At 39.9% G+C, this 26,480-nt stretch overlaps 1 protein-coding gene across 8 annotated transcripts in view; it reads right to left on the reverse strand.

Moving 5' to 3' along the window:
* Nucleotides 1–26,480, reverse strand: part of myo9aa (myosin IXAa) — a 101,469-nt gene that overhangs the window by 25,708 nt on the left and 49,281 nt on the right. For 5 of the 8 annotated variants that reach the window (XM_069165687.1, XM_069165685.1, XM_069165686.1 and 2 more), the window contains exons 3-15: nucleotides 20,901–20,995; nucleotides 20,749–20,811; nucleotides 19,062–19,161; nucleotides 17,036–17,089; nucleotides 14,882–14,979; nucleotides 14,358–14,484; nucleotides 13,978–14,067; nucleotides 10,578–10,694; nucleotides 10,161–10,295; nucleotides 4,752–4,873; nucleotides 3,105–3,246; nucleotides 2,057–2,252; nucleotides 481–600 (exon numbers count right to left, since the gene is read on the reverse strand). In XM_069165687.1, the coding sequence (XP_069021788.1) occupies nucleotides 481–600; nucleotides 2,057–2,252; nucleotides 3,105–3,246; nucleotides 4,752–4,873; nucleotides 10,161–10,295; nucleotides 10,578–10,694; nucleotides 13,978–14,067; nucleotides 14,358–14,484; nucleotides 14,882–14,979; nucleotides 17,036–17,089; nucleotides 19,062–19,161; nucleotides 20,749–20,811; nucleotides 20,901–20,995 (1,459 nt within the window). The remainder of the gene's footprint in view (nucleotides 1–480; nucleotides 601–2,056; nucleotides 2,253–3,104; nucleotides 3,247–4,751; nucleotides 4,874–10,160; nucleotides 10,296–10,577; nucleotides 10,695–13,977; nucleotides 14,068–14,357; nucleotides 14,485–14,881; nucleotides 14,980–17,035; nucleotides 17,090–19,061; nucleotides 19,162–20,748; nucleotides 20,812–20,900; nucleotides 20,996–26,480) is intronic. The other 3 variants (XM_069165690.1, XM_069165689.1, XM_069165692.1) reach the window with 3 other exon arrangements.

Here is a 26,480-nt window from a genome sequence, read left to right on the forward strand (position 1 = left end):
CCCAATAAAAATAAAAAACAAAACATGAAAGTGTAGCAGTGTGATTACTGACAGGAAAAGTGTCGGACACCACGAGGTGTGAGTTAGCTGGGAGAGCGATGCAGTCATGCATTTCTCTGCAAGCCTTGAACCGGCACCGTGTGAGTGACAGAATGACCGAAGCATGCTTGTGAACAACATGCAAGACAAAGATCAAGAACAAATGCATGCAGGTGTGTAAAAGAGCGGGAAGAGGGAGACAGAGGGAGCACAGACCAACAAGCATCTAGTCTAAAATAAGAGTTGTAAATCTAATCAAAAGCGGAACATTAAAAAAAAACGTTGTGAAACGATGTCTCTTTAAGTTTGGATATTCTTCTTTGGATATTCTCTTTTGGCTTTAGAAATACTGATGATGTTGGTCGGTTGCATCCCTACAGTTTCCCAAGTCACTGTCTGACATGAAAGTGGGAGGAGTTATCGTTCAGTTGGCAGCCTTACTGTGCTTCTCCTCTTTGCATCTCTGCAGGATCTCTAAGCTTCTCTGATGCACAGGGTGCTGCAGAAAGCTAAAACTATCCACACTTTTCAATACTGCACAGGGAGCAGCGTCATCATGCCCTTGGAAAAGCAAAACAAAAGAGAAAACAGAGAAGGAAACAGACAGGGGGGGAAAACAGAGAGAGAGAAATGACAGATTAGACAGCGAAGAAGAAGAGATCAAGAGACACAGTCGTCTACTGGAGAGATACCTGTGCAAAGACTTCTGGAGAGAAGATGGTTGACATTCAAAACTGGCGGCAGCAGTAGAAAGTTTGCCGTTGTAGTTCTGTGTGTGGGTGTTCGCCCCCCAAAGGCTCTTCCATACATTGTCTTCTAGAGGTATTTCTGTGACCTGATACTACTTTTTGTCCTCTTTGGCAGGACGGAGGTGGTAATTGAATTTATTCCATTATAATGTATATACATCAAAGACTTGTTAAAAACTTTGACATAAGTTTAAAACACAGTTGTGGTTTTTCAGAAATGTTTCAGAAGACATGTAACAGAATCCCTTGGGTGACACTGATATCTTTAGAGTTTAGTTGGAAGGATTTCTAAAAGATATCTAAGGATAAAGCAAAGGATTAAAGACTTCTGAAGAAAAATCTACTTTCACATGACAACATCTACACTTCATGTGTAGGAAGGATAAAGAGGGTGCAGAGCGCAAATCTGATTCACACGCCGGCAGTGCTGAAAGAACATCTGAAGGTAATATCTGGATATAAAGTACAGCTAGAGAAAAGTCTAAGGGGAAAGAAGGCATTCCTAGAGAGCCAAAGCTGAGAGGGAAAAAGAGTCAGAGCTACTGTAAGTACATGACCACTCTACTACAATGTACATTAATGCTATAGAACAGTGACTACCGAAAACATGGCGGCGACAAAGAAAACTATAATGAATGAGGACAAAACCATAACTGTATGGCGTATGAGCATATATTACTGGACACGACAGGAAAACTGAACATTTCTATATTTGTGATCTCTTGCAGTTTATTAGCTGAGCTTACTTGGTTATTGTTTATGTTTCAAAGTTCCTTCAGCTTTTATCTGGTGACACCAATAAACTGCAAGCTACAAAAACATAGCAAAACAAGATGAATAATCAAATAACTGTCATTCTTTAGATTTGGTAGTCTGACAGTTTATTACTACTTTTGTTGTATCTGTAATGTGTTTATACCGATCAGAAAAGTCAATGTTCTTCTGCTTTTTCTGGATTTGCCATTTTGACAGTGATCTTTTTTTCCCCAAACTAAAAATATCAGCTAGTTTCATCACTTTGAGCATTTATTCTGATGTAATCTGTCTCTGAAAACCTTTGAAAATTCAGTAAATTAATAATATAAGCACCATTTAAACATCAGAAGCTGCCTTTATAAAAAATAAAAAGCCCTACAGACATTTGTTGAAAAACATACGGACTTTCTACCCGTCCATCTGCAACATGTGTCTCTTTACAGACAGACTCTGCCTCATTGCTGCTGTAAAATGGGAATATAAACAAGAGTTTTCTAAGCGTGGGCTCTTACCAGTCTTCTTCTGCGTGTGTCTCTTTCCCGCCTCTCTAAAAGCCACCAGGGCTCTGAAGTAGGCTCGGAGAACCGCCCAGCGGAAAGTGGCCGACGGGTCGATGCCCATCAGCCCGCAGATGAAGGCGTTCTTGCTGCTCTTTAGTAAAGCTACGATGTCCGGGCGCATGTGATCCGTGTTCTTCTCCCTGAAATCCTGAGTGTGTGTGTGACAAAGATATAAAATCATTCAGCAGTACTACTGATTAAGCTCATAAGCATCTGCTGTAGCCGTTGCTACTCGTTCTGAAGGCCACAAGTTTAAAGATATCGATATACAATCATGAACGATAAATCAAAGCTTTTGATCAAAGAAAAAAACCTGCCAAATAAATTACAACCCAAAACTTTGTAATATCATTCAACAGTTCTCCTTATATAACTTAAACCAACATTACAGCAGAGAGCTAATAATTACTATGATAAAGCTACTTTTAATGACACAATCATCCATAAAAGTCATGAAAACTAAGACAAAATCATGTAGTGTATATATGCATTCATTTCTTAAAAGGGTAAGCACTTTCTGAGTCTTTAATATTAACTTGCTCCATTCCACAGAACCTCTATACATAACTGTATATTTTTAGTTTTAGTGTTGGCTAACTTTCCATTAATCCATACTAAGTGGGATGTTATTGTGTTTGACCAAAGTACTCCAACAGAGCTGAATTCAGGGGTACCAAAAAAATAAAGCTTTTTTCTCATCAAAACCAACAGCCTGTAATGTAATCTGGGGTAAATTTAGAGCCACGGCAGTCAGTTGTATATCCTATCCTATTATTGAAGATCTTGAAACTATTATTTATGGAAAATCTCATCACTTGTAATTTTGCTTCTCCGTTTGCCACCATTTCTTCCAATCGAGGAATAATTCCACTGTGGTGGATCTTCCCTGGATTGTGCGAGATAAGATAACACGGTGCTGTTGGTCATTACCCCTCTTTATATTAAAGCTCAGACCTGCACACAACGGGAAAGGATGACAGATCTTGTTCTTCATACTGACCTTGACACCGTACTTGACCTTGCCAGCGTAGTGTCGGATGATAAAGGCGGGCTCCATGACGGCCGGGAACTCGATGTAGCTGTTCCCTTCATGCTGCCGCTTGAATTTATCCAACAGAGTCTGGTTGGTGGCCTGAGGGAAACTGAGAAAAAAAAAAGGACAGAGGAGTTAACTTTGAAGAACAATGGGTTTAACATCTGTTTTTAATATGAAAACATACCAAAAAAAAAAAGGAGTTCTACCAGAGAATCAAAATGTCGATGCACTTGTTTAAAGCCACCAACTGCAGTATAAATCACAGATTCCTGATCAGTTTATCCACACAGAACAAGGTGAATTAAAGACCTATTTTTTTCCACCAGTCTCTACAACAGTATTTGAAATGGACCACTGGAAACGTGGCAGGCCAACATCGTCTGATCTATAACCAGTTCTGACATATTATCCTCTGATGCCACAGGTCGAAGATTATCCTTTTAAGCTAATTTCAGTTCAGGTTTCTTGCCAGTTCTTTAATATCGAGAGCCAGCTATTCTGCAGAAAATCAACAGTTTACAGGAAGAGGAGAGGGGAAGAATGAGACACCCGGGGTTTTTGGGAAAGGCTGAAACCTGAGCTATGAAAACAGCACAGCGAAAAGCTGCTTTCCAGCTTCTCCAAGTGGGAGGAATTTGATTCAGTGTCCAAATGGAGAAGAGGGGGGAAATAAGGATGGAAATATTGTTAGTAAAGTAGTCACAGTGCTGCCATGAAGCTGAAAGGATCAGATTTAGTCTGTAATTTAGATGGTATACGTTCTAGGCCTCTCCATCTTAAACAACGGTAATTTTATTACTTGTCAAAGTTTATTTTTGCAGAAAAACAGAGGCTTGACTTAATTCAATGTATTTTTTTTAAGTGAAATTGGACTCACTCAAGTGGACTCACAATCTTAAACATTTTCCCATGTAGCTTTGCAGTTATTAACATACTACCACTATGTGCCTTCTCGAAAAGCTCTAAAACAAGCTGACAGATTCATGTTTGACATACTGTGACTTCATGAATTTAATCAGACTATCATGCTCTCAAAATAGTCAGCAGACATTAGCATCTCTTTGGAGTTTCACACCCCCTGATGAATGAATTCCCCTTTTATCTCTTGCTTGAGCTTTACATGTTGGATCGTCGTCTCTCTACACAAACTAGCCCCTCTGTCTGCTTGTTGTTTTGTGCCATAAGACCAAAACATTTAGCTAAAAGAGGCCAAAATGCTTTGTAAAGCGGTAGAGTTGGGAGACAATTTTCTGTGTTTATTACTACAATCAATTCACATTCAGCACAGTCAGTTCATTCAATTTTAATATAAAACTTGTCCACTGCAGTGTCACTGCAGCACTGGGCGAACAGTTGATGTTCTGTCTCTCATTGATTTTAGTGTTTTAACTTTCATCTAACAGCTAACAGTATAAAAACAGACAGAAACGGGTATCAGATGCAACAGAGGTCCCAAACTGGATTAAACCAGCGATTTTGTGTCAGAAAACCTGCCAATTTTACTTTCACCTGCCAAAAGCACTTGATGATTTATCACACTGGCAACTAAAAACAGCTTCGAAAGAAGTGATCCAGTCGAACTGGAAGCCAAACAGTTTTTTTTAGACTCACTTGCACTCTTCATCCAGGAGGTGGAACAGCGCTGTGGGCTTCTTGCTGATCAGGTTGATGCAGCCTGTGTTGTCGATGTAGTCGATGTTTCGCCAGCTGATGCCCTCGGCCCGGTACTCCTCCTGCACGGTCACATAACACAAACAGACATGTCCGTGTCAGTGATCCCTTCGACAAGACTTTGCTTCAAAGAATTGTATCTTGATTACAGACTTTTTCTTTGGCTCTAATTCTCATGTTGCAATGACAAGAATGTCAGTAGCTATTTATGTAATAAAACACTATTAAGTGCTTGATTTCATCACATTTGTGTGTGCTATTACAATGTATATATATATTGTTGTTGTACTTTTATGCTCCTAAGTAGTTAGGAAACAGAGACAGATGCAGACATAGAGTTTTAAAGTTTGGTACAATCCACTTTTAGGCCAGAAGGCGTTCAGCACATGTGACATCAAAGACGATATCTTGGCACCCATGAAAATATTAATCAACAACATACCATCAAGAAACAGTACTTTGTGCGTCAGGCTGTTTACATTTTTTACAATCAAAGCAACAATGCTGTTTGCATTCATTGCTTTCATGTTTGCAGACTTCTCCTGGCTCGTTGGTTTAACAATGAGAGAAGCATTCGGAGCTTTTATCAGTATTCTTCCCCCCATACATGTTATTTTCCTGTCTTCCTGGGAAAGAGATTTAACCAATAAAGACCATAATCCAGAGGAGGTTTAATAAAAATCACTGGAATCTCCTTTTACTCTTGTTACCCTTAAGTCACAAGGCTGAAAAAAAAAAACAAAAAAACCAGTTAATTACTGATGTTTCCTCTGCTATCTGTGCTGAAGACAATAAAGTTCATAGGGACAAATAAGGAAGGGAAGATGATCTTTAGAACATAGAGAAATTAAATGAAAGGGCAATGCTGCAATTAAATTGATCAAACTGCTGTACGACTTTAGCTGCTGGCGAAACTTTAAATCGGCGCCATTTCATTGAGATTACTACACAAACTGAGAGCTTAATTCTTTAACACACCCGTCTTCTTTTCAGGGATTTGTAGTTTGTGCTCCTTACAAACAATTCAATTTGTCTCTTAAACTATAAAATGTGAAGGAAGACCTGTTTTTTGAGACTATAATCTTTAGATATGTGACACAAATGGTGTTATTCTGCAGAAAAATAACCACTTCCCTTAATAACAATGGAAACATTTAGAGCAGAAGTACATGACAGTTGCTTCAGACTAAGCAACTTACTAAAAACATATTTTTTTACTCAAGTTTTACCTTGAGTTTAAATAAAACTTGATACACACCGGCTGGAAACCATCAGACAAACACCTGTGTAATGCTGTATAATGCAATTTAACAGCCCTGGGATAAAATGTATGCGAAGCGCAGAATATTTGTGAGTCAGATGGGAGCTGACTCAACTCTTTGGTAATCACTGAGCTGTGGTTTGTGGGGGTGCTGTATTGGACTGCATCACATTGAACAGGATACTGTTTCCACCCCCTCGACATGCTTTTAAATCATCTTCCTGTAAATGCTGTGATTCACTCGTATTTTGACTAAACCAATAAAGAACCATAACATGTCTCCAGAATGTGCAGAATCAGCTTCTCCACGATGTTTCTCCAGACTGCCGTCATACTCTTTTACTGTTGGTCTTAATAGTGATTTATTGATTTAGCCCAGTAACTGTATTACAACCAAGAGCCCATTTCTGAATCCTGACACTGCACAACTTCCATCTGATAAGTTTTTTTGTGTCTATTTGGGATTTGTCTGAGTGAATGACGCGTGTAAGTAACAGAACAACGTGAGATGAGAAATTTTAAAAGTTAAAATGAAGGAGAAGGCTTCCTCACTGATAGATTCTTTTGTAACTTCTAAGCGAGCCCACATACACTCATCTTGTTACGTACAGGGATACACAGCCCTGCACAAACCTGCAAAAGATAAAAAGATTACACTGTACAACATTATTATTGTGAACATCAATCTGCACACAAGCAGATCTGTTTCCTCTGTAAGGAAACAATCTTTTCTTCTACTCGGCAAATCCGCCGTTATAATGATAATCCACCGAGGCGCAAGCAGAGCTGGTTTTTAAAGAGAATGGGAGATGACACTCTGGTTTATTTCATGTTACGCCCAAACTCCACCTACGATAAATAACTAAAAACAACCTGTTTGAACCATGCAGCTAACTTTTCCCTTGGATTATCCTTTGTTAAACTAGAAGAAGTGCATCTCAACACAACCTAAATGCACTAGTGCCACGCACATTGGGGCATGTGCACAGATTGTTGAAATAGAGCTGAGGGAGATACGTGTCTAAAAGGGCCTATATGAGCTTAAAAGTGTGTATTTGTGTAAAGGTCATATTTGGGCATTCCAGGAAATCAAGTACAGACGTTTATCTGCTTTGCAGCCGCAGATGAGCAATGACGGAAAGACGGGTTAAACTTCCAATCCAGTTAAGATTAGAATTAAAATTCAGTTAAGATGAGCAACAAACTGACAACTGAAGGAGTTAACTCATGATTACACTGTACCATACTTTAAAATAATACATATATTATTATGCTAACGTTCTCTTATTCCATTTTGCGTCTTTCAACAGTGTGATTACCGGCAGAGGTTGTTTTAAAGAGCTGGAAAAATAAATCAAAAAGGGAAAATAAGTACAATTCTCCCTTAAAATGACCATCAGTGTGTCCTTAAGAAAACCAATGAGCCCCTTTTCTGCTCTAACAGAGTGACTCACTGGTCGACGGATGAATGGAAATATACTGTATGTAATTGTAGACGAGGGTGTGAAGAGGAAATATGAAGCCAGCTCTTGGTCAACCAATTCAGGCTGAATCATTTTCAAAGGTTTTCAGATTGCCCCAGAGGTGTTCCTCGATTTCCATTTCCACACACAACTAAAGCTACAGTGAACCTACTGCATTATGAAACTCTTCAGTTTCCTCAGATCAAGTCTTTGTTGTAGTTTTAATTAAGTGTAATGTTAAACCTATCAAAATATGATTTATATACAAGCTGAGACATTCACAAATATGTGGATTTTGTTCTATTATTGGCCTGAAAAAAAAAAAAAAAATCCAGGATTAAAAACTGTAATGGTTGTTTGACCTATGGAAAACATTATAAATCAATATGAGGATTTACCGATAATTTCACACTCATGTTCACATGCACAGTAAAGCTGGTGTTGTGAGGGTCAATATTTTCTAAACTAGCGAGTGCGCACTGGCTTTGTATACGAGGCTAAATCTCTGCAAAGGTGAAACCACTGATGATCAAACTTGTGTAAAAGTACAGAAATCATACTAACAAGTGTCAGACCGGAGGTGCAGTGAAAGTCAAAACTAAGGCTGAACAACCATGACGGTGACTGTTGCCTGTGGCAGCCTTTAGTGATAATAGTTTTATCTGCTCTGCTCAATGTTAATGCTGCATGCAAGCCCTGTTTTACCCAACAGGAAGCCGATAGACATCAGTTCTGTCATTATCTGATCAATGAGTGCAGTATGGAAGCGAATGCTGCTGCACACACACGGCCTGTGTGACAGGCCAGAACATTTACAAGCAGACAAATTAAAGATATAGCATGGTCAGACTGATCTCTGGGCGGACTGGATGTTCTGTTCATTTTCCAGGTTAAAGTGATAAACAGACTCCGCAGAGAATAAATCTGAGCATGTTTCTGAAAATATTAGTTATTATTTGCTTTAATTTCTTAATCAAATTTCACAAGATTTAATCATCAGGCCCTAATTTCTACGGGTTTCAAAGATGTTTTGCAAATAATTTAAAGTAGGACTTGCAAAGTTTATCACGGTATCAATTGGTCCTGGTCTCATTTAACCACACAACAGATGTCACTTTCTTTTTTTCTTTTTTTTCCAGAGACAGGGTAGTAATGTAGTAATTCTGTCCTCCTGTAGATCCCCGAAGACATCTGAAAAGGGGCAACCTGGTAGCCGACATTTCCTGACTCACTTTCCTAAATAAAAGCAAAAATCTCCCAAAATAAATCTTAAGAGAAAAAAAACTTCTTTTTTTTTTTTTGTGAAACACCTCGCTCCCAAACTGATCATGTCCAGCTTCTGGTCACCCCAACACACCCTCTGGGCTTGAAAACATTCTTTCTTTTTTTTACTTGTAAAAGGTGCATGTTCAAAACAAAACAGGGCGTTTAGTTGCTCTTTAACAAATGGCAGAAATGGGGATTGGATGGAAACACAGAAAGCAGATGCAGCACAGAGGCTGCATTTACTGTTTAGCTTGAGGCTGGATCTATTATGACTCGGGTTCATGCAGTAACCAGTAGCACAGGAAGTGCTGTGGGATTATCAACAAACACTGGAAGCTGAAGTCTCAAGAGTCTTAAAAAGAAGTCGGATATTACAAGACTGCGATGTATAACATGCCTGAAAAAAGTCAACCAAGAACGACTCAAAGATACTAAAGATTAAGGACTTTGTAAGAGCCTTTGCTGCCCCCGCACTTAATTACTGAAATATTCAGCCTGATCTCAAACATGTTTTAAAGGATAACTGTTTTCAAGCAATACGTTTTCTACAAATGAGGCTGGGAGAAATATTTTGCATTAAAACACGCAGGCTTGACAACATTTATAAATCTTTGAAAATAGTCATTTTTGGGTGATTACTTGAAGAATCCATCACCATATGAAGAACCTCCAAAAACAAAGAAGTCTTTGAAGTCGTTTCTCTTGATATACATCTGCAGGATGACTCCTGAAATATTTACGACATGGAAGCAGGACAGGGTTTGTGAACGACTGCCTTTGTACAAAACGGGAATGAATGAGGGCGCAGACCATGTCGATGTTGTAGTTCATGAACTGCTGCATGGAGGCTTTCAGGCAGCTCCAGCCTCTCAAACGTACATGTCGGGGCACGTCGCTGATTTGGTCAATCTCATGGTAAACGCAATGTTTAATGTACGGGCAAATCTTACAGATTGTGACTTAAAAAAAAAAAACCTTTGAAGTTAATCAGCTCACTTACGAGAACATACAACCTCAGTCGGGGTGGTCACAGGGAGAGAGAGGTGAGTCATAAGGCTGTCAGTTTCTCCACTAACACTGTTGCATAATGTTATGAAGAATTTCTCCATTGTTTCGGTGTCATTGTAATGCATGGGCACCGGGTGGTGTGATAAGGATGAGGGACTTTTTTGGAAACGGTCAGTCAGAACATAAGATTTTAAAATACGTTAAAATAACTGCGTTGAATTAGTTGCAATAATACAGAAGCTAAGACGTTCAGACGCTGTTTAAAGCCTCGAACAGGAAGGAAAAGATAATTGTCAAATGACTTTGATGTTTTTACATCGTAAAAAATACTTCTTTTAAGAAATGTCTCACCTGCTCGAGCTTGAAGATGTGCTGGTTGAAGTAATGCTGGAGACGTTCGTTTGCAAAGTTGATGCAGAACTGCTCGAAGCTGTTGTTCTCGTAATCCTCAAAACCGAAAATGTCAAGCACTCCGATGGACAAGATCTGAGGAAGACGCAAAAACAATTTTAATCTTTCATCCCAAAACGTTGCTTATCCATGGAGGAAAAGTTTCTTCTCTCATTTACTAATCAGTACTTCAAAATCTGAGAACTTGTCTTTTTAAAATTGACAGTTTTGTCTGTAACATTTACAGGAATTTAACTGTTTTCCACCCCAAATTTAATGTAATAGTTATTATTTTGAAAGTTTTCATGCTGGAACATTTCAAATCAGACAAACCAGATTATTCCCGTGTTTAATGTATCTGAGGTCCTGGTATCTTACCTTGGTGGTCTCCTCCAGGTCCTTGATGTTGAGCAGAGCGTGGTTGATCCTGAAGACAATCCAGTCAAACAGAGCGCTGTACAGAGACTTAGCCATGGAGTCTCGCACCGTACCGGCCTGGAGAGACACAGACGTACACCATCGCTATCAGTTTATTCCAAGATCTCAGGGAGCAGCATTAAGAAATGAGCAGCCATGAGCGACTGTTTCCAGGTATAGTATTATAAAAGAGACACGACCCAAAACCAGGTACTTTTACAGACACATATTGACTGACTTAAGTTTTCGCCACATAGTTCGTATCTTCTTTTCAAGTAAATGCGTACAGTGAAGTACTTTTAGTAATGGAGTGTTGTGCGATAAAAAACTTTGTAGATGTGCTAAACACACTTTCATTTGACTTTGTTTGCTTCCGTTCTACTGTTCTACTTTACAATGGTTTTTTTTTTTAACAATGTGATGCCTTCATGATGTCTGTCTGTCTGTCTGTCATTACTTTGGACACCAGCTGATGCTCAACAACCCAAACATTTCCCACACATCTGTATTACACATTAGAGCTTGGCCTTGTAACACTGCACTTTTGTACAGTATGAAAAACAATGAATGGAGGCATTTAAATATAGAAAATAAAAGAGATTTATATCAAGGTCAAAACTTGAAACTCAGTCAAAACTGGCCTGCTTTAAACACCATTATTCAAAACCAAGTCAAGATGTGCAGACAGTCGTATTTTTACTTGAAAATCAACCGTCTATAGTTTGACCTGAGTGTAAATCACATGTCTGCAGTCCCATCAGAGCTCCAAGTAGGATCTGGACTCTGAAGTCTTGATGGAAAACGGAAAATAGGATATCCTCAAATGTAGAAAGCAGATAGCCAGAAGAACAGAGACAGTCCCACCGTCCAAACACATCTCTGACATTGATATTCTCTACAGAAACTTTGGCACAGCAGACAAAACATCACAGACATGCTGGCAGGCCGCGTTGTGTCACAGCACGACGTCTTGGAGCAGTTATTAATGTCATTAGGCTGTGTGACACTGCCAGGGTCTGATGGATGCAGAGGGTTAGCGTTTCAGTCTAATGGAAATATGAGCTTTAATAAGCCAGACACACACTTTAAAATACACTGAATATACAGTAGAGTCTCTGCTGCACAAAGGACGAAGACTCAGATGACATTGAATCTTCAACATTAAGTATTTGAAGATATTATCATTATTCTATTATTATGTTTCAATCATGATCAGAAACTTTATGTTTCAGTAGGCTGGATGAATGTTGTGTGTTCTTTCATAAACAGGGAGATCATTTAAATAAAGCTTTCTTTTCAAATGATTGAGAAAAGCTTTCTTAATTCCCGTATCCGCTGGAAAGATTTGACCTTGCTGCAGCAAAGGGGAGAGTCACGGTCTTCAGAAACAAAACAAACCACTGAGTGGCTACCCCGAGTTAAAATATCCCTCGTTTCTAAATAATTAATCAGGATATTTTTAGCCTCCGCAGACCAAATATGCCTTCTAAGGGTCAGGACAGATATTATTTTGAACCTTATACATACTGCGCTCTAATGACCCATGAGCTTTTCATTATTTGGAGGCAAGCTGGACGTAAAACATTCAACAGCCTCATAAATCGGACCAAATGGAGAAAAACTCATTAGAGAAACGCTCAGATTTCTTTGAGGTTTCCTAGTGTATGATTTCATTTAACAGGCGATGAGATTGTTGAGACTATTGGACCAATATTTACACGGAGACCACCCAGTGCGCTACCCAAACAATCACTGTTTGTTCATATGAAATGACTCCTAAATATCCAACAAGCCGTTACGAGGTTGTTGTCGTTTTGGTGGGAATGTATAACACGCCACCATCTTCTGGGAAAGACTGCGGTAAAATAATGCTGAGACTGTTTACTTTGGTGTATATTAAATATTTACACTAAAAAAAAAAATTGAAAATTACTTTCTGTACAACAGAAGATTTGACTCCACTGAAATATGAAATACTGAGGAATCATGATGAGTTTGATGTTACAAATTTTACTCTTTATACGCATGTACCTCCCTCTCCTCTTTCAGATGGCTTTCGTCTGCAGACGTGTTTGTTTTCAGAGTTGAGGTCCCAGTGAACACTGTAGAAGGGCTTGAAATGCCTTCCCTTCTCTCTAAACAGACTGAAGGACTTTGTGCATGCGTGTTTGTAAGTGTGTGTGCTGGTGTGACTCTGTGTGCATGTGTGTTCATGTTTGGCAGCAGACTGAAGGAGCTGCAGATAGAGTGAGCGAGCAGGAGGAGATCCGGTACTAGTGCACGCTGTCCTGTAAACACGGCTGGGTCAGACTGAAGAGCCTCGACTGCAGCGCGAGTATCGAGCTGATAAAGTGTCTTAAGTTGCATGAGAAAATGGTCAAACGTACGAAAACGACATGCTCATACAGTGTGTATTAAAGTCTGGCTAACAACATATCATGATTACTATAGAGTAAACCTTACAGTATACTACTTTTGCAGTATTTATGAACTCAACAAGAAGCTGAACACAGACAGAGCAAAGTGGCTTTCCAAAAATATAGTGAATATTTATTGTTTACGTATTTTGCCAGTTTTAACACACTGAACTAACACAATTGCGAGACCCCGACTGGTGCGCAAAACCATGTGATTTAACAATTAAGCCACAACCACTTCAAATCAAGTGAAACACAGACAGAAATCAGTCAGAAAGCAGTTAGGGCAACCTGATAGTTGGGTGGTGAGGGTATAGAACGCATTGGCACAAATGTGATCGGCATTTGGGCTGTCACAATCTTTTAAATTTGTTGACGAACAATTGTCCTACAAGGTTTTTTTTCTGTTCATTTTACTTTGACAGACAACTTTTTGCTGCAAAACTGACAAATCTGACGATGCTGTGGTATTTGGCTTTGCATTTAAATCATTGATATTCATGTTAATAGATACTCAACGAAATACAGTCAATCAAAAATGAGAGTTTAGGCGCTTTGGTATAAACAGTTGGTGGCGCTACGACACAACAGCATAAATAGGGGTGCAACAAAAGGACGTTGTAAAAAGGCCGCCAAAATGACATGGAAACAGTGATGGAAATATGATATCTCTGTTCGACTCATCCAGATAATTTTACACACATAAATAGAAATGATTCCAACGATTATGCAAAATTGGCTCAAATAATTGTGATCAGGCGATTATATAATAATGGTGACAGGTCTAATCAGCATCGAGTCCCCTTTACTGCATTCCATTCCCCTTTTCTCTTTCCCCACATTTCCTGTCCGTCTCTACTTCACCAAACTAATAAAGGCAAAAATGAAAAGAAAAAAGAAAACTTTAAAAAGACAGAAAAAAGCTGGAAAGCAGCTAGTCTCACCTCAGACAGTTTGTAGGGAACAATCAGCTTCTCTCCTACAGTCACTGTCTTCCTTGTCGTCAGAGCTTCAAATAGCATCTCTTCTTTGACCTTGTGATGACAGTAAAGACACAGTAAACAAGTTAAGAAGCCTGACACTTTCTTTTCGAGCTGACTTTCATCTTTGACAGTGTAGTAAATCATTGAGTGCTGGGTAAATTCAAAAAAAAGTCGTGTGATTTTTGGATTTTATGTTGAACAAACAACAATGCCAACAATTAAAAGGGACAGTGAGAGCAGGAATATCGTGTCAAGACTTTAACACTGTCCACCTCTTTGATCTAAACATAAATACAGAGAATATGTAGAAATAAACTCTGAATAGCTTCATTTTTCAGTACCTCCAGCAGTTCTGAGACGACAGGCAGCATCTCGGGGTTGCAGATGTCTATGGAGTCATCCCTGTAGGTTTTCCTCTTGTAGCGGATGTTTCCCAGGTGAAGGATGGCCGACAGCAGAGAGAAGATCCTAAACAACAGGTTAGAAAACATTTTAAGGTTTCAGGTGTTAAAAGCTCCAGAGACTATCAATCAGTGGTATCCTTTGAGTTTATTGGTCCAGGTTTGATTGGAATAATCACATAACAGTACTTGTAGTAATTATGACTTGAAGCTGTGGTAGCCAACAAGATCACTGCGCACAGTATAAAACATGGGAAGTAAAGTATGTGAGAGTGAATGTGTCCATGTGTCATGTGGACTATATAAAACAGATTATAACTTTTTGGCAACGACTTATATATTTATGGGTTTCATGTGTCTTGTCTTGTATTATGAGTCACACTACTTTCCTATTTGTAAGGCAAACTTGTCACTACGGACTATTTAAGTTGACCTCATCGCACACTTTTGTGTGTGTCACTCACTGTTTGCGCGTGGCAGGAAGAAAGCCCACCATCTCCATGGCCAGCTGAAGCCTCTCAAAGTCATGCTTCAGGTCTTCTCCTTCAACAGTGAAGCAGTCCTACGAAAAAAAAAAAAAAAGCAGCAGCCCGGTGTTATCAGGCTGGCGGCAGCTGTTACGACACCGCGGCCGGAAAGCCAAAAGAGCTAATGACAAGTTACTATGAGGTTTTAGAAGAACTTACTAAATACCGTTGACATACACAGCGCCTTAATGTTTTTAATGTTTACAGACTGTCAAGTAAAGATGCCTAAAAAAGCTTTTTAGTTTACTTTGTAGCTGAAAGCCCCCCCCAAAAAAGAAACTTAAGCGTCGCCAGAAGCAGACAAAATGAATGAGTCGTACCAAAATAAGCTATCATTAAGAAAGTTTGGGGTCAAACAAAACAGCAACACTCCAGACTGAAGTGAAGAGCGCTTGGTGAACGGCAGCATGTGCACAATCTGCTCATGTAGTGGAAAATCTGGTCTGGCTTCCCCTTCAAACCAATCCACAGAAATTTGGCAAGCTGGCAAAAAGAGCTGAGAAGAGTAGCAATTTATGGGTTTGCCTGTGTTTGAATAATGGATGATAAGCTCAAGTAGCAGAAAGGAAACACAGGAGAACTTTCTTTTGATATCATAACAGTGATGTGGGCTCATAAGCAAGTGCTACTCTTACACAGTGTATGAACACATGTGAAGCACAGATCTCACCAACAACACAATAAGACTAAAATCATTAAATCATTTCAAAAAACATAGAAAAACACTTAATATCATTTAGTATCCAAAAGCACAGGACAAGGATTGAACCTTTGGATAAATCTGGATTGGCTGTTTATGACAAGAGGAAAAGTTTTTCCCAGACTAGCAACACATGCTTTGATGTAACAACACAGTGTTTCACTACACCCACCATAATGTGAGCTCTGCTCTGTGCTTTATGGGCCCATTCCACTATGGCTGCCATAATTATCACATACCGAGGCCTCAGAAACACAAACATGAGACTCACGCTTAACATCAACGTGCCTCCTTTCCTGCCGCCTTCACCCTCTGCCTTCATGGCAGAAACTCACACTGACCTGTTAGTGTTACATTTCCGCAGCAGGGAAATCTACATTTACGTTTTAAAAACAAGTTTATAAGCTTGGACTTCTTTCCAGCGCAAAAGAACCTGGCAATGTAATAAAAAAAAAGTTGTTGATGGAAAGCTACCAAAATGAAATTAAATCATAATCATTCCAATTATTTTAGAATTGTATGTAGTAATATTGTTGTTCCCTTTGCAGTCACTGTACTGCATTATTTCTTTTATATTGTTAATAATATAGATAATTGCTGCAGGGCTAATCATATGAAGTCTCTGCATCTGCACAGCAATTTCTGTTTACTAATGTCAGAGTTGTCACAAACTTATTATTATGCACCTCAGTATCAACATTCAGAATGCAGTGACCTTACTGAGATAGGAGTGGAAAATTAACTAATTAATCAAACGCAACTGTAGTACTGTTCTATACATGCGTTAATAACCACCAAAAAAGTAAAAAAAAATCCCAACACAAATCACAAAAGACCTTTTGGATCATTGACACCCTCCAATCCAGTGTTTCTACTGCAGGAAGTGATCTGAATCAAATCAACCGGTCGAATATGTTGTGACTTCTGGCTTTAAAAGTTTTGAGCATGTAAATATAATTGAAGTTAAAAAGGTGCGATATTAATATATCCAGATTTTTCTGTAATTTATCGACAACTTCAGCTTCAGATTGGAGGATCGATACCAGAAACACTGCACTGGTCAATGATCAAAAAAAGATCACAGCAACACAGTCAGCTGCAGTGGCCAGGATATGACTAGACATACCACCATAACCCAGAGAAGCAGCACAACAGGGGAAAGCAAAAACAAACAGAGCTAAAATAAACACCAACCAAACCAAACCTGGAAATATCCAAAAAGCAACAAAATGAGCAAAGGAAAGGGGGGCGGGGAGGAGGGAGGGGGAGTGCAACTGTGCAGAGAGAGAGTGATCTGAGCTGCAAAGTGCTCAGGTGACTTTAAATCTACTCGTTGAGGTTTCTTCCAACATGTGCACACACACGGACCGTACAAACAAACAGATACTGACCGGTTCAATCTCACAGTAACTGTCCCATTGCGGTTGGCGGGTTGTCTTTGTCATCTGGAAACGTTAAGGCAGAGTTTACAGGAGGCAGGGTCAGGGTTAGATAGCAGCACGTACTACACACACAAACATGGACACAGCAATGGAAGGAGGTGCTGTTAGGACTCAAGCAATGGAACAGCTCTGTTCACTACCGAATAAATATCAAGCACTCGCAGTAAGACCGATGGCAGATGTATGCACACGAAAAGCGTTCACAGACACGAGACCATGAGCGCTCGCTACGACTGAACACATCAAGGCATTAAAGCAGATGAGAGTTGCAGATACGCAACACGTTAAAGATTCAGATTGACTTTACTGTACACTACAGCATACCATGAGTTTTTATGATTCATTTTCTACCTCCCAGGGAACTGATGATTTCCATTCATATAAATAAGGTAGGAAAAGCAACCTGCGATTTACAACCTCTGCTTTACGTTGAAGTAATTATTGCGTTGCAGCCGGAAACATTTTAAAATTCTTCCCCGGGTCTGTGTGGTACGGCTGCACCATGTGAGGTTTCATAATCGGACACTTTGTAATAAAGTACCAGATTCCCATGATGCTTTTTACTGCATCTGCTCATCTGGGTTCCTTTTTCCAGCATCGTATCTTGTCATTGCAAAACATTTTAGCAGCCAACAACATTCAGTCGTCGGTGTCCTTAAACGCAGCACAGAGGGAGCTTTGTTTCTTCCACATGATGAACCACACAATACTAAAATGCGTATGGAAAAACATTAAGGATACTAATTCTGTACATTGCAAGCAACTAAAGTCTAAGTCGCTGTTAAATAACTCTCATTTCGTGGTTTAATGTGCTCGATCCTATAGCTGCTTTAAAAGCAGAAAATGAACCCAATAAAAACGTATGGTTTGCTTTGGATAACAGTCAAATCTACCGTGTATTTTTGGTTAGTGGATTATTTAAACAATGCAAAAACACAGATGTTCAGAAATTCTGAATGAGTTCGGATTAAAGGACCAAAGTGGGAAGAATGAATGAGAACATCATGTTTACGTAGCCTGTAAACAAGTCAACTTGACTGTGTGACGGTACGAGAGGTTTAGGAGTTCATGCAAGAGCTCCAGCTGGTGCAGGAGCGTGACTGTTTTTTTTTTTTCACAAGGACAGAAAAGCAAAAGAGATACTGGAGAAGAGGAGGATACGGACGGAGTGCCACAATGTGTGTACGTATATGCGCGCGTGCTTGTGTGTTTGCATCTGCACATCAGTGGTTGGGAGGAATGGAAGGAATTCCCTGCTCTCTCTCCTGCGTAGGCGGAAGGATTTTGGATGGGGGTGGGGGGGTGGGGGGGGGCAGACTTCACAGGTTTTACACAACATCCACATTCCATATACGCAATGTGCGTGTTTATGTGTTTGCGTTTATTGTGGCTTTGTTTCATGGCTATGCGTGACCCGTTTTCCTTGTGGGCTGCACAACAGAGGCAACAGAGAAGAGGAACACGTGCTATTTTTCGTGTGTGTGCGTTTGTCAGCGGTGGGGATGAAGCGGTAAAGACGTGCGAGTGCGTGTGTAAAAAAAACCAAAAAAAACAAAAGGTGAATGAAGACCGAAGTGTGCGCGAAACCCACACGCATGCAGCCTCGCCCACGAAAACTCAAATGAACAAACACATCGAAATTAAGACACTTCGCTCTGAAACAGTTGTAAACAACAGACAGCATCAGGTCTGGTGCGTGTGCGTGTGCGTGTGCTAAAGAGAGGGGGAGACTCCATATAGCGTGTGTGGAAAGCCGGCCGTGTGCGTTTCCTTCGTGTCCCGAGTTCTCTGTTTCCTGTTTGTGGACACTGAGAATGACACGCTGATGACACCAATACCGACATTCACAACTGTACAAATACATTAAAAAAAAAAACAACAACACAGTAAACACATCGCAACATTATGGGCACGACCAGCATGAGACAAAAAAAAAAACCAAACAAACAGCTGATTGTGCCGCTGAAGGTCCCACCTGACTGAGGTAATGATATTCTTCAGGCTTCTTGAGGTGAAAGGCTGTCCGCTCTTCTTCACTCGTTCCTGCCAGCAGGTAGTAAAACACATGGTAGTTTCTGTAAAAAGAAACATGTAGACAATTATGAAGAGTCGAATTCAAACTCAATAATACAAGCTTGATTGCTAAGAAAGAAATAAAAAAAAGTTTGCGTATGAATATACCAATAACTTATCCCAAATAGATATTAGATCTAAATATTTGCTTCTTGAAAAGGTTAGAGTTGACTTACATCCATATAATAGAAAATAAAATTCCAAATGCATGCGGCTTTGCTATTTATCGATTCTTACTACTTATAATTGTGTTTTTACCGACCATTGTCTGTGCAGTGCAGATTTTAGCATGCCTTCAGTTAGCATGTTAGCAAACTAAAATGCTACAATACTGTCGACATAATGGTTCGGATAAAGTGTAGCTCATTAGCTCCCTTGTTTGCACACGCAGGATGTCAATATTAGTGCATATATATGCCGACACTCTATTTTCCAAACGGTTAGCTTCGTAGCTGACACCAGCATCTAACATACCCAGGAAACAAACACGTTTGTCAGCGTAGTTACAATGTCAAGAGGGAAATTATAAAATAATAACATTCAATTCATTTTAACTACACAGAAAGAACTGACGGTGGACGTATATTTTCGAGATGGCATCTCATTAATTGATGTGTTAGACAAGTAGAAACATGTCAGGTGATCTCTGAAGTATCTTTGTAGGAAACGGAAACACGACTTGGCGAACAACATTATTATCTAAACTGAGTGTTAGACTGGTATCAAATTCCCTAACAAAATGAGTCATGACAGCTCAGGTGTTAGTTTGTTTGTTTGTGTGTGTGTGTGTGTGTGTGCGCGTACAAGTGTGTACGAGTGTGTTTGCATGCGTAAGTGCACTTTTTCTCTAACAGCATCTAGTTACAGCGCAAAGGTTAGAGGTCAAAAGTGTGCACCGGCTGTAAAACATAGCTCTCACACACACACACACACACACACACACACACACACACACACACACACACACACACACACACACACACAAGCTTTTATGGACCTCGAGTCAGCAATCCATGTCAGTGATAGGTGGCTCACCATGGGGGGCCCACATATTGTGAGCCCCCCATGGTGAGGTCGACGCTCGCCACACCCTGCAGCCAGTCCCGCACATTAGTGTCAACTCCATTCAGAGCTCACTTCACTTCATGACTCACACTTTGGCAAACTGAAACTGCAGCCTTTCTCAGTTCGTCATTTGGATGCACATTTTTGCCAAAATTCAAACTCACTTCATTTTAAGTGCTTTTTTTAACGTGTCATAATATTGACTCGACGTACAGGATTGTGCTAAAATGACCAAGTTGGACACAATCTTGTTTGTTGATACTGTTCATATTTATGACCTTAAACATTGTTTAGATGTGTTGATATAATATATTACACACATTGCAACTAAATGCTGCTGGATTTAGTCCTCATTACTGATATATGTAATATGACAATTACACAGGTTGTACATACATCATGTTGGATTGATGCATACATATTCATTGTTAAATGAACTTCACTACTACACGTTTAATTTCCTGCTCACAGAATGATGTGCATTTCTCTTCGTTTCAGAGGTTATGATTATGATCTGTGCTCACCGCTCATTGTGCTCTTGATAGACCAGTCTTGACTTCTCCAGAAGGTATTTCTCCACATATGCTCTGTAAAAGGAACAATACAAAAATGTAACTTCAAGCTATTATTCTAAAATAAGAAATAAAACAGTAAGCATCAGTCTGTGGCTCCTTACCCTCTCACTGTGCCGCTCTCCTGGTAGTTCACCTGAATGAACTTGCCAAAGCGACTGGAGTTGTTGTTGTGTGCTGTCTTTGCGTTCCCAAATGCCTGAAGGGAAAAGAGGAAGAAAAGAGGAAGATGTGGTAAAATGAAAACAAACACACACTGGGAAAATAAATGAGAAGATGTCGAATATTACAATATTTTACACACAGGTGAGTGCCAGACATCTGAGGTCAAGCTTTGAGTGGACTTAAGGTGTGGATAATTTGTTTGTGGGTCAAACACGCCGAGACGTCGGCCTCCTGCCTGACACTGTCTTGAAACAGTCAGCCTGACCGGCGGAGAGCAAGCTTTTCCTCTTACATACTTTCAAACAGCGTCAGTCCGAGACAGATTAATAACATGTTTTTAGGATCTATTAAAGTCAGAGTCAGACAAATTGCCAGAACGAGGATGAAGGAGCCGCGGCCAGTGGGTCTGATGGAAAAAAGATCCGCAGTGAGTAATGGGATCCATGTGGCCATGTGGAACATGTGTAGTGGTTGTGCTTTAATAAGACGGTCCAGTATTTCCCCTCGCAGCTCTGTTTATGTTGTATGGCTGCCTGGAGGGGAAGTCGTTTTTCGCCCTATATAAACCCTGCAGTTATTTGCAGCTCCGCCACAAGTAAACAAATTCCTCAGTGAATCACTTAGAGCTGTCCAGAGCTCTGCATCTGTGAAATGAGAAAACTCTCCTTCCCAACCCCACCCTTCACCAACGCCACTTACTGGCATGCAAACACGCTTGGAGTCCGTTAATGCTAAGCTAATGTGCAACATCTTAGGGCTTCGGGTGATTCCTGATGCAAAAATGTGTAGCTCAAACTGCGAAGAGTCAAGACATTCAACCATCGCTGAATTTCACTCCAATTTGTTTCACAGTGGGCCCCGATTGGCTAAAATCGCTGCTTCTACGCAAAACAAAATAACAAATTAAGACACGGAGACCTTTTCAAGCCGCTAACAACAAGTCAAACCACCAGGCCAAGTGGCAAAATCTTTCTAATCTTCATTACTTTTCAAATTTCACGGCTCGCATTAAAGTCACGTACAATGCACATAGGGTGTCGCTTGCATAAGTAAGACCTCTGCATGCGTGATGGAGCCTTCAAGGCAAATAAATCAGTAGATATTCAGTAAAAGCAAGTGCTAAAAAACTGAAACTCTGTTAATCAGACCAGCTCTCGGTTTCCCAAAAGTATCTGAAAGTTCACATGATTTCCGAGCCATTGAAAGTCTATGAGCATCAGACCATTAGGATGATTATGGGAAACGTGGCGCTTCAGAACTGCGGACACGTTGGCCTTTCTGCTACTTGCAGACCCTTGCTGGAACAACTGGATCACAGCAATGAGCTCGCCTCTCATTTATGACTCACAAAGCAGAACAATTCATTAAAATAGGCTGACACTGTGGAAAATACATGTTCAACTCTGCCGTCCTGAACAAAGAAAGAACACACAAAGTCAAACCGAGGAACAGTGACGATATCATGTCACATCCAAGAATGTGGGTTTGAAAATGTGACGCCTGATGCATTTGATATTCACAGAGGAGCTGCTTTTCTGTTCACCACTCCGTCTGCCTCCGAACCGGCTAACCTGCCCGTTTCAGGAACAACAGGTCAGACGAGGACAGACTAACATCAGTCAGCGCCCCTCAGTAGTAGGAACTTCCTGGACAGATAGCCAATAAAAACCAAGCACTAAAGCACTGAAACAGGGTGAGGAACAGACGGAGGTCAGACAGGTCTGATATCGGACATTTCAGAGCCTTTTGTTAACATTCAACATTAACACAGGAAGCAGGATGTGGAAGAACTAAAACACTGAAAGCTGATTTATACTGAAGCACTGCGTGTTCGTCCACCTGGTCTGTGTAAAAAAGATGTATGGGTAAAGAAGACGTTTTTAGAGCCGACAGTTTGTAATCTTTCTAAACTTGGCGAGCAGCGCATCAACAGCAATAAAACACAAACCTCCAAACAGAAGGGACATCTGACCTCTGCAGGGATGGAGTTTCTGACAATGAACATGTTACATCATACAAACGCAGGTAAAACAGACTGAAAACAGTCACCCCTGAGAAAACAAGCTGTCACTAGCTCTATAAACTACTTTTAAAATCCCACATTTAGTTTCCTCTAATATGAAAGTATTGCCTGAAACGTCAGCCACACTGGACTTAGATCATCAGAAGAATATGCTAAAGAACAAGAGAGCAATCTGCAGTAACCCCAAACACAAAGCAGCCACAAGGCAAGTTCTGATTTCACAAACTTGTTCTCAAATGCAAATATAATTTTTCTGCACTCTTGCTCTTCCCACCTCCACAAACAACCCACAACAATGCAAATGTGTTCTTTCCTCTTCTCGTATGGGAGTTGTCGAGAGTTATTCTGGGAAATTGAAGTCAGTAACTTAAGCTCAGTAGCACCAGGCAGGTTGAGGCAGAGTGGGCTGAAACAAAAATTATATAATTTCATGACAAAATATAAACTCGATAAAAGATTTCACACACAGTGAAACAGCAGAAGAGAATCCGAGGGTGGATTCTCTCCTCTTCGACGGTCCCAAAGACTCAGAGGGACACCGTAGTTAAAACTGTTTGTACAGACATGATTCTCACCACTTTAGTCGCTCCATTAGGTCAACAACATTATTCTTGGCTTCGGACCACAGACTGAGCCAAAGGCGGACCAATGACAGACTTGAGATGGTGCCAGTGTGTTCTGGGTGTAATGTGACCGAGGATACGGGCTCGGTCAAAGTCATTCAGTGGAGCGCAGACAGAGACGATGCCACAAGAATGATGCCATGCTTTTATAAGCAAAGTAAATAAGTAAAAATTACATGTGTTTGAAGTGTGGTTTTGAAATAAAATAAATGTTATAGCAATAGAGTGTGACCTCACGTTTTAACTCCAGATACAGCGGTCGGATTTTTGCTTTCAGTATCAAAAACACGAATTCAGAGACTGGGTTTCATATGTCACATAGATAAGGAGCTGGCGACTTGAGCTGCAGCTGTATATTTGCATGCATATTCATATTCATTCTGCACACACTGAATAAAGCCAAATGTGTAGAGTTATATCGAAGCCACTTTTAGACTTCTAAATAAGTAATTTTAATGAAGACAAGTCAGTTTTTAAGTGTTTAATAAATGCGAGGAGAGTCAGTGGTTCCCAGTGTTGTTGTTTTTTACCCTTACAGCGCTGGCTTGGTCCATATAGATTATTCATTTAACACTGTGGATATTGTTAAAATATCTTTAGTCATACAAGACAATAATCCTTGAATTGTCTTCGAGCGCCGCCTCAACCAGCGGTGTTCAGATTCCGTTAATACACATGGCTGTAGTGATATAATAAGGTATTGTGTCATTGTATGCTCTGATTAATGCAGAGTGGAGCAGAGACACATGGTCTGTAATCATATGAGGATGACTTCATTGGAGAGGAGAGGAGAGGAGAGGAGAGGAGAGGAGAGGAGAGGAGAGGAGAGGAGATTAAAACAGACTGTTGTCCTTGGTGAAGTCTGCAGGGAGTTGGGAGCGTTTCAAATGAATGGAGGTTGTTCACATTATTCACATAAGACTCTCAGATACAGAGAGGAGACAAAAGAGCGCTTGATTTAACTCACAAAGGGATTATCTTTGAGCAAGTCATCAACTGCTTCGGGGCTACAGATGCATTTCCATGGCTGGTTGTGTTTACAGGTCATGTGACAGCATGGTCCCTAACTACACAGACAAATGCTTTGTTTAGATTTCAAAGCACTTCAATCATACGTGTTATGAGATCAAAAACAGCATTGTTCTCACTGACTGACTGCAAACTGATTTAGGAAAGTGTCAACCTAATGTTCTGCATTCCTTCTCAGACAGTAGCTCCAGAGAAAACTACTCCGACAAATTGTTCTGTGTGACTCAGAGAAGCTAATTTAACCTCCGCAGATTCACATCCTTCTCAGAGCTGTCCACCAGGCCGACTCATCCACCAGACATGCAGACAGGATGTCATCAACGGAGTAGAAGACTTAACCAAACATGTATCACGGTTATGTCACGGTGAGTGTGAGCAGATAACATTCTCCAGAGGCTAATTCATAACCATGTCCTTTGTGATCTCACACCTAAGGCCATGTGCCGGCCGGAGCGGACTGCGGTCACTGCGGTTGTTTAATCACAGGGGAGAACTGAAGACCCAGTGCAGTGAAAGCATGGTGGGATGTGGGCTCTGGCAGCGGCTGCTTCTGTCAAAACACTGATCTGAAATGTGTTTGAGGGAGGATGTGTACAAGTTTAACATTTAACATAGCCAGCGTAAAACATTTAAAATGTTTTTTTCCTCCATGAAATAAGGGCAACAAACCAGACTGCGTCTTTCCACGTTGAGTGCAAAATAAACTGGGACTGGACGATATTGTATGTCTGAACTAGAGTGGGTCATGGTTTTCAAATATTTGAAACATCATAAAAACATAACAAATTGAATAGTATATGCGACTATCACCCTTTCTTATTTCAACGTCAGAAGGTGGCAGTAATGCACCTAAAAGCCGTTATTAGTGGCTAATAAACAACATAAGGAGAAGCATTAATAGTCAGCTAATAGTTGAATAGTTCAGAGCGATTATCAAGTCATATTTTTTTCTTGAACTGCACATTCCTAGTCCGATTTAGAATATAAGAGCCTAAAGCCATGTTAGCTGCTCTCTGAGGTTGTTGGTTTGAGCTGAAAGCCAAAATCAGCATGCTAAAATATTTAGGTTGGTAACAAGCTGAGATTTTTAACAGCTATAATGATTGTCAGGTTTACAATTTTACCATATTAGAATTTAAACAAATTGCTAGTTCACATGAAACAATGAAGCTGAGGTTGTTTTGATTCTCATTTAGTTTACCAAAAAAGAACTGGACAATTTAAAAGAAATACTGTCCAGCTGTTATAATTCTTCTTCTGCGAATCTCAGGAGGTCCGTACAACATCTCATGGCAAACAATCCAATACTTTACTCTAAACCACAAATTTCAACCTTATTAGTTGCACTAAAGGAAAATTCAGAAGCTCATCAGTCAGGAAAATTCATTGTGCAGACCATTGTGTTTATACAATTTGATAAAAAAAAAAACAAAAAAAAAAAAAAAACATTTTTTTTTTTTTTTATTATTTTATTTTTTTTACTGTATTTCTTCCCCAAACCTGATTAATTAGATGATTACCAGTTAAATATACTTTCTGAGTGATCTTTGGCCTGGTTGGTTGGCTCCTCTTTTATTTTTGTTACTATTTATTTGGGCTGCCATTTCTCTGAAGCTGTTTTATGTGGCAGCAAACTGAATATCTTTACGTTTTGGAGTGTTTGTAGTGATGCAATTTGATGGAATTGACTTTGCCCTGGTTCACGTCAAAAATTATATAACATATTATTCCTCTATCAACCAAGTTAATAATTGGCCTATTAACCAATAATTAGAACAATTGTGAGTTGCAGCAATGATCTTGGTAATGTTATCAATTTAGTGTGGAGAACAGAACTGTCAACA

Source organism: Embiotoca jacksoni, unplaced genomic scaffold (assembly GCF_022577435.1).
Source record: "Embiotoca jacksoni isolate LCO1_2020_lvr unplaced genomic scaffold, fEmbJac1.0.p SCAF_35, whole genome shotgun sequence".
NCBI classification, from domain to species: Eukaryota; Metazoa; Chordata; class Actinopteri; family Embiotocidae; genus Embiotoca; species Embiotoca jacksoni.